Source organism: Danio aesculapii, chromosome 25, assembly GCF_903798145.1.
Source record: "Danio aesculapii chromosome 25, fDanAes4.1, whole genome shotgun sequence".
In the NCBI taxonomy this organism is placed as follows: domain Eukaryota; kingdom Metazoa; phylum Chordata; class Actinopteri; order Cypriniformes; family Danionidae; genus Danio; species Danio aesculapii.
In genome coordinates, this window is record NC_079459.1 from 2,490,112 (window position 1) to 2,502,683 (window position 12,572).

The 12,572-nt window shown below is 35.2% G+C and overlaps 1 protein-coding gene across 1 annotated transcript; it reads right to left on the reverse strand.

Annotated features, from left to right (window-relative positions):
* Positions 1-857: 857 nt before the first annotated feature.
* vps4a (vacuolar protein sorting 4 homolog A) lies at positions 858-11,791 on the reverse strand. The gene is made up of 11 exons (XM_056451664.1): positions 11,612-11,791; positions 9,441-9,552; positions 9,227-9,371; positions 9,069-9,130; positions 8,852-8,971; positions 5,077-5,233; positions 4,852-5,000; positions 2,996-3,077; positions 2,705-2,924; positions 2,313-2,453; positions 858-1,654 (listed from the first exon to the last, which is right to left on the reverse strand). The coding sequence occupies exons 1-11, from the start codon at positions 11,630-11,632 to the stop codon at positions 1,553-1,555; spliced, it is 1,311 nt and encodes a 436-aa protein (XP_056307639.1). The 5' UTR covers positions 11,633-11,791; the 3' UTR covers positions 858-1,552.
* Positions 11,792-12,572: the final 781 nt, after the last annotated feature.

The following is a 12,572-nucleotide window of genomic DNA, read 5'->3' on the forward strand; positions in this document are numbered from 1 at the left end:
CCGCTTAATGTTTATCTTCATATTGTAAAGTAACGACTTAATTTGGCATTAAAACAAACAACGTTTATATTGTGCATTTCTTCACTGCAAAGAATAAAAGTCTGAATTGTGAGACCTTATAAATCGATAAAGTTGATTTAGAATTTTGAAAAAATTGTAAACAAAATTTGACGTCATCTCTCAAAATAACATTTATTTTAATCAAGATTTTTCTGTTATCTCAACCAGAAAATAAATAGTTGGGAGAAAATTGGCAATTACAATTATTTTTTGTAACTGCACTTTTTTTTTGCATCTCGAAATTTGATTTTGTAAAAAAAAAAAAAAGAAAAAAAATGTCAGAAAAACAATCAAAAAGTGCAAAATACTATTTAAATTAGAAGAGAAATATTAAGAGGAAACCTTAAAAAATGTGACATTTTGAAAAAATTAAATAAATTTTGCTAAGTAACGACTGAAGGTTGAGTTTATTTGTGCATTTCTTTCCTGCAAAGAAAAAAGTCTGAATTGTGAGACCTTATAAACACCTTAATAAATTTACCAGAAATTTAATTTAGAATTGTGAAAAAAAAGGAAAATTGTAAACAAAATTTGATGTCGTCTCTTAGAATGACATTTTTTCTCAATATATTTTTCAATTTTTATCTCAACCAGAAAATAAATAAAAGAAAAAAGTCAATTACAATTAAAACTATTAGAAAGATATTAATAAAAAAAAAGTCAGAAAAACTCAATCAAAAAGTGTGAAATAGTATTTCAATTTGCTCATTTTGGCCAAAAAAAAGTTGCACAAAACAGAGAAAAATATTAAGGGGAAACCATCAAAACTGCAAAATATTGCAAAAAAAATTAACCCAAAAATACTGTTAATCGCAAAGTAACAGCCAAACTTATTAAAGCTGCAGTTATGACTAAAAAGACAAGAACTGCAGGAAATGATTTTGATTCAAACTCAAAATCGTAAGATGGAAACTCCGAATTATTTCTCAAAATCACGAGTTTGTATCTTAATTTAGGAAATAAATCAAAGAAAAATGTCAGAATTGCAAATTTGATGTAAAATAAACGTAATTCTATGATCATTCCAATTGTTTCTTTTTCCCCTCCAAGCCGCTTCATATAAAGCAACCCAGAATAAATAAACAAAGGATCATTAGCATTAGCCTTGCTGTGGTGGAAACAGACCTCCAGAAAACCAAAGAAACGTTCGTGAGCTTCCCGTTCACACAGTTAAAGTGCTGAAATACTGATCTGGACACAGTTAATAGAAGACGCTCGACAACGATCAAACGTGCTGAAAATAAGTTAAAATAAATACTCATCTGAGACGGAGCTGAACAGACGGACGCCTCGTCTAGTTTGAGGACTTCAACACAAAAGGGATTTACAGCAAGCTTCATGCTCTGGTCTGTCCAGTGCTTCACCGTTGAGCTGATGAGTGTGTGTGTGTGTGTGTGTAGTGTCAGGTCTGATCACATGCTCCTGCCATTGGTTAGTTTGGAGTAGAGAAGGTAGTCCTGGTCGAGTCAGGACGGCTACATACGGGTGTGCTTCAACCCTCCTGTCCAAAGTCCTCTGTGAACTTCTTGACCTTCAGCAGGTCTTCTGTGTTGACGGTGGGCCGGGTCGTGGCCAGAGAGCGCAGCATATCAGACTACATCAAACACACACACACATGACGTCATTCACATAGAGAACATGCTATGAACAGAGGAGTGAAGCCCTAAAACAACTGACCTAACTGCTTTGCAAGATGATTCCGTTTCAAATCATTCAAAACGGCGCGCGCTAGTGCCACCTGGTGGTCAAAACAGTGTAATGCAACACAATCCTAGGCAAAACGTGCATTAGAATTGACTTTTTCATCAATATTTCAAACTTAAAACGTGAAGTATAACCTATAAATGCACATTTAATATGATTAAATATTAAGTGACTGCATAATGTAATTTTTTTAAAACAAGTTGTGACAGACTTCAACCATCACTCAGAATAAAATACTTCTTAACCACAGTAAAATATTAAGAATATTATCAAATAAAAGTGGATCATCGTGCAGTTCAGGCATGTTTGTTTCTTGTACAGCGATTGTCATATCCATGATGCCATGTTATCCTGATAATACTGTAGAAAACACTTCAGTTACAGAACATTTTTGGCGTCACGAAGCAAAACTCTGATGTTTTCTAGCAGTTTTGTAACAGTTCGCCAAAAACAAAGACATTCAAAGTAAAATGGTACCTAATATCTAAGGAGATTGTGTATAGCTGCTGTAATAATGTAACAGAGCTGACCGTGATCCTCTATCTCACCATGCACACGATGGGCTCCAGTAGTTTGTCCCCAGGCACGTCCATCCAGGTCATCTCGATGGCCTCGGGGTCACCGGGTGAACACGGGGTCAGCAGGTCGTCCACTATCACTGCGCTGTTACTGCGGGACGGCCCTCGAACCTGAACCAAAGCAGCACAGCAACACATTAAAGCAAACTGCAACTGATCCTCTGGTGTCCACTAGGGGGCGTTCACACGACAAAGTTTCGAAATAACGTAACGTTTTGGTCGTTTTAGCCAATCAGTTTGAAGATGCGTCAGTATTGCCAAATCTACATGTTATAATGTGTCGTGTAAACATTATCGCGCTCTTAGTTCGATCTTTTCGATACATTACAAGGATTCGCCCACCCCTAGATGGCAGCGTTTACCTTCTTGAAGTGTGTGGCTGACTGCACCTTCCTGACAGGCTGCATGAGCGCGTCCCGCACGATGATGCTGATATCGGCTCCTGAGTATCCGTCAGTCTTGCGGGCGAGCTGCCGCAGGTCTGCCTCCGTCAGGCTGTGAGGAGTGTTTCCCAGATGGAGGCGAAACATGGCCGATCGCGCCGGCTCCTCTGGAAGCGGGATGTAGATGCGCTTCTCAAACCTGGATCGTACGACACAACCTCAGGTTAACACACGATCAGAACATTCTGAGGGACTTAAACCAGTACTGACCTCCTGCGAATAGCAGCATCAAGGACCCAGGGGATGTTGGTGGCACCGAGAACTAAGATGCCGTCGTTGTTATTACCAACACCTGTCAAAGAGAGCATCAGACAGTCTCATGAATATTCATAGCGGACTGGCTGATTAAATGATGATGATAATGAGGTGGAATAATCTTTATTTTCAGTTAAAGACAGAGAGTTCTGATAAATCTGCCTACATCCTGGAAGAACTCCAGTTTTTACAGTCATTGTTAGAATCATCGATATTGACTGATATGAACTAATTTACCATGGTTTATTGGGTCCATTTCTCTCACACACAAACACACACACACACACACACACACACACACAAAGAGACTCACTTACAAACACAAAATATACAACACACACAAATACCCAAACACACACTGATAGACACAAACACACACACAAATATAAACACACTACACTACACACACACAAATACAGATACAAACAAGGGGAGTCACTGACTAACACAACACACAAAAAACGCGCACACACACAAATACAAAAAGAACACACACATAAATACATAAACTCACAGAATACACACAAATACCACATGCAAAAACACACAGACACACACAAATGCAAACACACACATACATACAAACAAACAAACCGACACAAACACACAGCATATACAAACACCACACACAAATGACAAACACATGCACAAATGAAAAGACACACACACACAAAGAGACTCGCTTACAAACACAAAATATACAACACACACAAATACCCAAACACACCACACACAAATACAGATACAAACAAGGGGAGTCACTGACAAACACAACACACAAAAAACGCACACACACAAATACAAAAAGAACACACACATTAATACATAAACTCACAAAATACACACAAAGGGACTCACTAACAAACACAACACACAAAATACACACAAATACCACATGCTAAATAAGACAGACGCACACAAATGCAGACACACACAAACACAAAAACAAACCGACACAAACACACAGCATATACAAACACCACACACAAATGACAGAAACACATGCACAAATTAAAATAGACACACACACACACAAAGAGACTTGCTTACAAACACAAAATATACAACACACACAAATATAAACACACTACACACACACACAAATACCTAAACACACAAATACACACTGATAGACACAAACACACACGCAAATATAAACACACTACACTACACACACACACACAAATACAGATACAAGGGGACTCACTGACAAACACAACACACAAAAAACTCACGCACACAAATACAAAAAAAAAAAAAACACACACATGAATACAAATACATAAACAAACAATGGGACTCACAAAATACACACAAACACCACATGCAAAAACACACAGACACACACAAAGGGACTCACTAACTAACACAATACACAAACACAATAGAAAAATTCACACACAAACACATACACAAAATACACACAAATACCACATGCAAAAACACACAGACACACACAAAGGGACTCACTAACAAACACAACACACACAAACACCTCATCCAAAAACACACAGACACACACAAGAGGACTCACCAACAAACACAATACACCCACAAACACCTCATCCAAAGACACACAGACGCACACGGGGACTCACTAACAAACACAATATACACACAAACACCTCATCCAAAGACACACAGACGCACACAGGGACTCACTAACAAACATAATACACAAAATACACACACAAACAGACACATACACAAACAAGTGGACTCACCAACAAACACAACACACAAAAAGCACACACAAACACTCCCAAACAAGCCCGTAGGTCTCAGGCTGGGACTGGTGAACTGTTTCTCACCCTGCATCTGCACCAGGAACTCGGTCTTGATCCTCCTGGCAGCTTCGCTCTCGTTCTCGTTTCTGGAGCCGCACAGTGAGTCCACCTCATCGATGAAGATGATGGACGGCTTATGCTGACGGGCCAGATCAAACAGGTTCTTCACCAGCCTGTGGGACAGAAGAACATCCTTCATTGACCGAGTCCAGCTGCTACTGCAGACGCTCAGACGACACTCAGACTCACTTCTCGCTCTCGCCGAGCCACTTGGACATCAGGTCGGAGGAGGACACCGAGAAGAAGGTGGAGTTGTTGGCTTCGGTGGCCACGGCTTTGGCCAGGTAAGACTTTCCTGTGCCGGGCGGCCCGAACAGGAGAATACCCCTCCATGGAGTGCGCTTGCCTGCAGAACAAACAATACACAAATGCAAATAAACTCATTATCACACTCTAAAAACGCTGAGTTATTTATTTAACCCAATGGTTGAGTTAAACATTTGGTGCTTTGTTGGGTTACTTTTAACCTTTATTAGATTATTAATAACTAAACTAGTTGAGTTAAATATTTAGGTGCTTTGTTGGGTTATTTTTAACCTTTGTTAGATTATTAGTTAATAACTCAACTAGTTGAGTTAAATATTCGGTGCTTTGTTGGGTTATTTTTAACCTTTATTAGATTATTAGTTAATAACTCAACTAGTTGAGTTAAATATTCGGTGCTTTGTTGGGTTATTTTTAACCTTTATTAGATTATTAATTAATAACTCAACTAGTTGAGTTAAATACTTGGTGCTTTGTTGGGTTATTTTTAACCTTTATTAGATTATTAGTTAATAACTCAACTAGTTGAGTTAAATATTCGGTGCTTTGTTGGGTTATTTTTAACCTTTATTAGATTATTAGTTAATAACTCAACTAGTTGAGTTAAATATTCGGTGCTTTGTGGGGTTATTTTTAACCTTTATTAGATTATTAGTTAATAACTCAACTAGTTGAGTTAAATAGTCGGTGCTTTGTTGGGTTATTTTTAACCTTTATTAGATTATTAATTAATGACTCAACTGGTTGAGTTAAACATTCGGTGCTTTGTTGGGTTATTTTTAACCTTTATTAGATTATTAATTAATGACTCAACTGGTTGAGTTAAACATTCGGTGCTTTGTTGGGTTATTTTTAACCTTTATTAGATTATTAATTAATAACTCAACTGGTTGAGTTAAACATTCGGTGCTTTGTTGGGTTATTTTTAACCTTTATTAGATTATTAATTAATAACTCAACTGGTTGAGTTAAACATTCGGTGCTTTGTTGGGTTATTTTTAACCTTTATTAGATTATTAATTAATGACTCAACTGGTTGAGTTAAACATTCGGTGCTTTGTTGGGTTATTTTTAACCTTTATTAGATTATTAATTAATGACTCAACTGGTTGAGTTAAACATTCGGTGCTTTGTTGGGTTATTTTTAACCTTTATTAGATTATTAATTAATGACTCAACTGGTTGAGTTAAACATTCGGTGCTTTGTTGGGTTATTTTTAACCTTTATTAGATTATTAATTAATAACCCAACTGGTTGAGTTAAACATTCGGTGCTTTGTTGGGTTATTTTTAACCTTTATTAGATTATTAATAAAAAACTCAACTGGTTGAGTTAAACATTCGGTGCTTTGTTGGGTTATTTTTAACCTTTATTAGATTATTAATTAATGACTCAACTGGTTGAGTTAAACATTCGGTGCTTTGTTGGGTTATTTTTAACCTTTATTAGATTATTAATTAATAACTCAACTGGTTGAGTTAAACATTCGGTGCTTTGTTGGGTTATTTTTAACCTTTATTAGATTATTAATTAATAACTCAACTGGTTGAGTTAAACATTCGGTGCTTTGTTGGGTTATTTTTAACCTTTATTAGATTATTAATTAATAACTCAACTGGTTGAGTTAAACATTCGGTGCTTTGTTGGGTTATTTTTAACCTTTATTAGATTATTAATTAATAACTCAACTAGTTGAGTTAAACATTCGGTGCTTTGTTGGGTTATTTTTAACCTTTATTAGATTATTAATTAATAACTCAACTAGTTGAGTTAAACATTTCGTGCTTTGTTGGGTTATTTTTAACCTTTATTAGATTATTAATTAATAACTCAACTAGTTGAGTTAAACATTTCGTGCTTTGTTGGGTTATTTTTAACCTTTATTTAATAACTCATCCAGTTGGGTTAAAAATTTGAATTTCAACAGTTCAACTGATTTAACTGACACAAAACAGCTGTTTTAATATGCGTAATGTTGTTTTTGCGTTATAAAGTTAATTTAAGCTATAAGGCAATAATGTTCTTTTTTTAATCAAATTAAGTTTGGGTTTCCTTCGGGTGCTCCGGTTTCCCCCACAGTCCAAAGACATGCGGTACAGGTGAATTGGCAAGGCTAAATTGTCCGTAGTGTATGTGTGTGTGAATAAGTGTGTATGAAGGTTTCCCAGAGATGGGATTGCAGCTGGAAGGGCATCTGCTGCATAAAACATGTGCTGGATAAGTTGGCTGTTCATTCCGCTGTGCGTAAAGGCGTTTGTTACACCTAGTATTTTTTCTGTCATTATGTGGTATTGGAAACCAGTGTCTAGAATCACTGAATAACTACAGTAGTTTGAATTAATAATTGAATGTATTTGTGGTCCCTCTGTGAAACCCAAGCTCAATCTAATTCTGAAGATCAAAAGCAAGCAAAAGGTGTAACCCACAAAAATATACAATTTGTGTTCATTGCAGTAAATGATAGATTATTTATAAAGTGTTTTGAGATTTAGCACTCAATTTACATTTATAACATATTTAAATTACAAACTGAAAAACTAATTGTGTTTAAAAAACGATTTGCTTTGTTAAATTACTAGATAAGCTCATTTTGACATGACAGAACTCAGTTAAAATGTAAATATCAAGGTTTTTTCTTTATATAATGCAAAATGACTATTTAGAAAACAGCAAATCACAAAAACAATGACTTAAGCTGGATTTTCACAATGGCTCACAGACAGTTAATGTCAGAATTATTAGCCCTCCTTCGATTTATTTTTCTTTCTTTTTTTAATATTTCCCAAATGATGATTAACAGAGCAAGGAAATTTTCACAGTATGTCTGATAATATTTTTTCTTCTGGAGATAGTCTTACTTGTTTTATTTCGGCTAGAATAAAAGCAGTTTTTTATTTTTTAAAACCATTTTAAGGTCAATATTAGCCCCTTTAAGCAATATTTTTTTTTTTCGACACTCTACAGAACAAACCATCAATATACAATAACTTGCCTAATCACCCTAACCTGCCTAGTTAACCTAGTTAATCCTTTAAATGTCACTTTAAGCTGTATAGAAGTGTCATGAAAAATATCTAGTTAAATATTATTTACTGTCATCATGAGAAAGATAAAATAAATCAGTTATTAGAAATGAGTTATTAAAACTATTATGTTTAGAAAATGTGTCGAAAAAATCTGCTCTCCGTTAAACCGAAACTGGGGGAAAAATAAGCGGGGGCTAATAATTCAGGGGGGCTAATAATTCTGACTTCAACTGTATATAAATACTCTCCAACTCAAAAGTATGACGTTGGTTAGATTTTTCATGTTTATGCTCATTATGGATTTTTAAAAGATCACTCATTTAAAATAAAAATATATATAATTACTGCAATTAACAAATGAAAACAAAATGGTAGATCAATGCATTTTTTATTACATGCTAAATGATTATCTCCAAACATGATCATACAGACTATTTCATTTATTTCTGTTTGCTTATATTTTGATTTCCAGGATTCCTTCATGAATATAAATTTTATGGAATATGAAATTATTTAAATTTCAATTACTATTATTTAAATCATGTTTTGTTTTCCAAATTAATAAGTCTTTTAGTGGTCTTTTAATAAACCATGCATCTTTGGGGAAAAAAGGAACTAATTAGACAGGCAGACAGACAGCAGTGTGTTTAAATCATGCCCTAATAAGACTGACCTGTGAACAGGTGTGGGAATTTGATAGGCAGAATGACTGCTTCCTTCAGGGCTTCTTTGGCTCCCTCCAGTCCGGCCACATCACTCCACCTCACATTGGGCTTCTCCATCACAATCGCACCTGAACACATCCACATGATCACAACAAACACTTCTGTAGGTGTGTATTCTTTTGCATCGACACACACACACATTTAAGCACACACACACACACTCACCCATCAGATGCTCCTGGAGTTTCTTTTTCTCTGGATTTTCTCCCTCACTGTCACTGTCACTTCTGCACACACACACACACACAGTTTATAAGTAGTGTGAGTGATCGACTTGGTTCATCAGCAACACTTTAGAATGAAACGTGGACTGAAAGCTGTACTTGTCATTGCTCTGTGTTTCCTTCACCGGTTTCTTGCCCTGTTTGTCCTTGTTTTTCAGGTAGTCTTTCAGCTTCTCGGCTCTGTCCAGATACTGCATACACTTCCCTCGTATGCTCTCCTTCGCCTTGTCGCTGTGTGCTTCATCTGACACACAAGTGTTAAATTTAAATCAATGAAATTGAGAAGATTCTGTAGATTATAAGATGAACTCACATTTGATGGCGTGCAGGAAATACTCCACTGCGTGCTGGTAGAGCCTCAGCGCCTCCTCATAGTTCTTGGCCTTGTCCTCCTCTGTGGCTTTCGTGACCAGCTCAATCGCTTTCTGAACAGGACAAATTACAGATTAAGGTCTTTTTACACAACAATAATGACAAAGATATGTTTTAAACATGGTTCTAAATGTAAAGGATAATCAGTGTGGAAGTCAATGATCCATTTATGAAGCCCCTTTGTATCTAAATTGAATCAGTCTCTTTGACCAAATCGTTGAATGTATTGAACGACTCGTCGGCACCTCCTGGGGGTTTTAGCATCATATTTATATATCCATGACAGGCTTAAAACAGCCATGAAAACCTGCTCAGCAAAATACAGTTTATTAGCAGCTTTTGGGTAAAAAAAATTAAGTAGTTTTAATTATTCAAACAAAACTTTGACTCAGAATACATACAAAAAAAAGCTTCAAAATACATTAATCTTATTAAATACATCATTTAAATCCAACACTGATGTTTTACGTGTTGGAGTGAAACTTTGCAAACACCTATTTGTATTTATGTATTTACCTATTTGATATATTTATTACAATTACAGTTATTATATTTATAAAAGGATATAAATGTTAAAGAAAAACAGATACTTTATGTCTGGCATCTTCAGGTGTCAAAAATGCTTAAATATCAGTGTTAGGAAAGTTTTATGATATATATATTGCAGTTTTCTATGATCTCACACACTTATTTGAACTGAATTTAGTTAATAAACATTCATAACACGCCTATTGATGAATCACTTTCAGATTCAATTCGGTTTTGGTTGGGAAAAATACAATTATGACTGTAATAACGATTGCAAATGTTGCCGAACGAAAACAAAAATACTACACAAACTCTGAACTCAATATGAGGAGTAATCACAGCATTAATCAAAGTGTTTCCAATACCAGTTTTCCAGAGGTTTCATCAAATCAAATTTAAGACTTTTTAAAGCCATTAAGGATAATATTTCAGATTTATACAGGGTTAAGATTTTGTCCGGTATTATCATAAGGGATTGTGTAATTGTTTTTAGTTCTTTTTTGGGGAAATTTGTTGTCAAAATGTCTAACAGCGATTGGGAATTGTATCTCTTTGCAATAAAAAAAACGCACATAATAAAAAAAAAAGGTTTTATTGAGATGTGTTGTCAGTCACTGGATGGATGTCGGCCCAAATTGAGTAGCTTTACTTTAACGAAGCAAAATTAAGACCTGTTTAAAATGGTTTAACACCTCCAGCACAATACGTCACTGAATTTAAGACTTTTTAAAGCCTAAAATTGAGGTTTTGACCCAGCGGACACCCTAAACACGTTTGATTTATTGTCACCAAATTGTAAACCGATAAACAGACAGGCCTTCCTGAAATATATCAACATCAGCCACTCAAAACATACATACATGTTAAGATTTTTTTCCTAATGGTCAAATATGATCATGATGAATTGCTTTTATTTTTATTTTGGGGGGAGGGGGGGTGATTTACTATAAAAATGTCTGACAGCTGTTGAGAATGCAATAAAAAACGTACATATTAAAGAATAAGGTTTTATTGAGATGTATTGTAGGTCATTAGATGGATGTCAGCCCAAATTGAGTAGCTTTACTTGATTCAAAGCAAAATTAAGACCTGTTTAACACCATTTAAACACCTCCAACACACTATGTCACTGAATTAAAACCTTTTTAAGGCCTAAAATTGAGGTTTTGACCCGGCGAACACCCTAAATACGTTTATTGTCACCAAACTGTAAACCGACAAACACAGACAGGCCTTCCTGAAATATATCAACATCAGCCACTCAAAACGTTCATACATAACCGTGTTACTAATTTTAAAAATGCATTTCGACTGAACTGAAGCTCTGCAAACTTCAATTTTCTCTTATATTCACATAAGCAAATCTAAACTGAGGTTTGTTTACATGTTAGCTTATGTCTGCCAAAACATAACGGATATATCAGCTCACTTCTATTATCGTGCTTCGATAAAACCTTCTGATCTACGTGGACTATGAGCTATGAGTAGCTAATTGTGTTTGTTTATCCAACATATGTAGAGAAAATACTGTTAAAATATGAAGATGATGATATTGAGCTAATGCTAAAGCTAGTGTAAACTCACCTGCAGTGTTGACGTTGTCATTTCATCTCACGCGCCTGCGGGTTCCTATTATTATTATTTCTTATTTAATCAAATTGCTCGTTAAATAACGAAAAATAAACAGCAGCTAAATTAAAGAAGCTTAATATAATGTAGATGAAGTGAGCATAGAAACGGAAGTCCTGCGTCTCTGGTGTTCACTTCTCTACTGTCCTCCGGAAACAGCTGAAGTATAACATACAATGTAAACACCTTTTTTTTCCAAAGCTGAGAAGAAAACAGTGAGTAATATGTAGTATTACAAGTCTTTTTACAACATAATGACATGTTTAAATCAATATATTACTTACAATGCATTAGAAAGACAGTAAACAGATTTAATTAACATGTTTTTTATTAATATATATACTGTATATGGCATTTACATACAGACATAATGCATAGCTTTAGGTTACAGGCTTTAAAAGTTATCATACATGTACAAAAAAAAGAGCATTTTTGCTTTTGATTGTGAACTGCAAGCTGCCATGAGTGAATTTTGGTTCCAACATTTTTCTCCTCAAAATAAAGGATAAATCTAACTCAAACTCTGAAGGAATAAGGAAAGCAGGCATGGGTTTATAAAGTACATTCATCGTCTGAAGCATTGGTCTCAAATCTCACTTACAAGTGCAATTCTTTAACCTACTCATGGGATTTAACACCGTTAAGACAATGCATTGGTTCATCAGTAACATAAATGGAGAAAATGTGACTGAACGTAAGATCCACCATGGTGTGTGTGATAGGGGTGTGTGATATTAAACAAATTAAATGCAATTTGTTTTCTCGATATTGTTTGATAAGCAGCATTTTGATGTGCATGTTTTTGTGGCTGGTTTTACGCCCGTTTTAGATAAATAAATGTGAAATAAAACCACCAGTAGGTGGCGACAAGAGCCAATCTAAATAAGCCCTTCGTCAAATTACTTAAACGATTTGT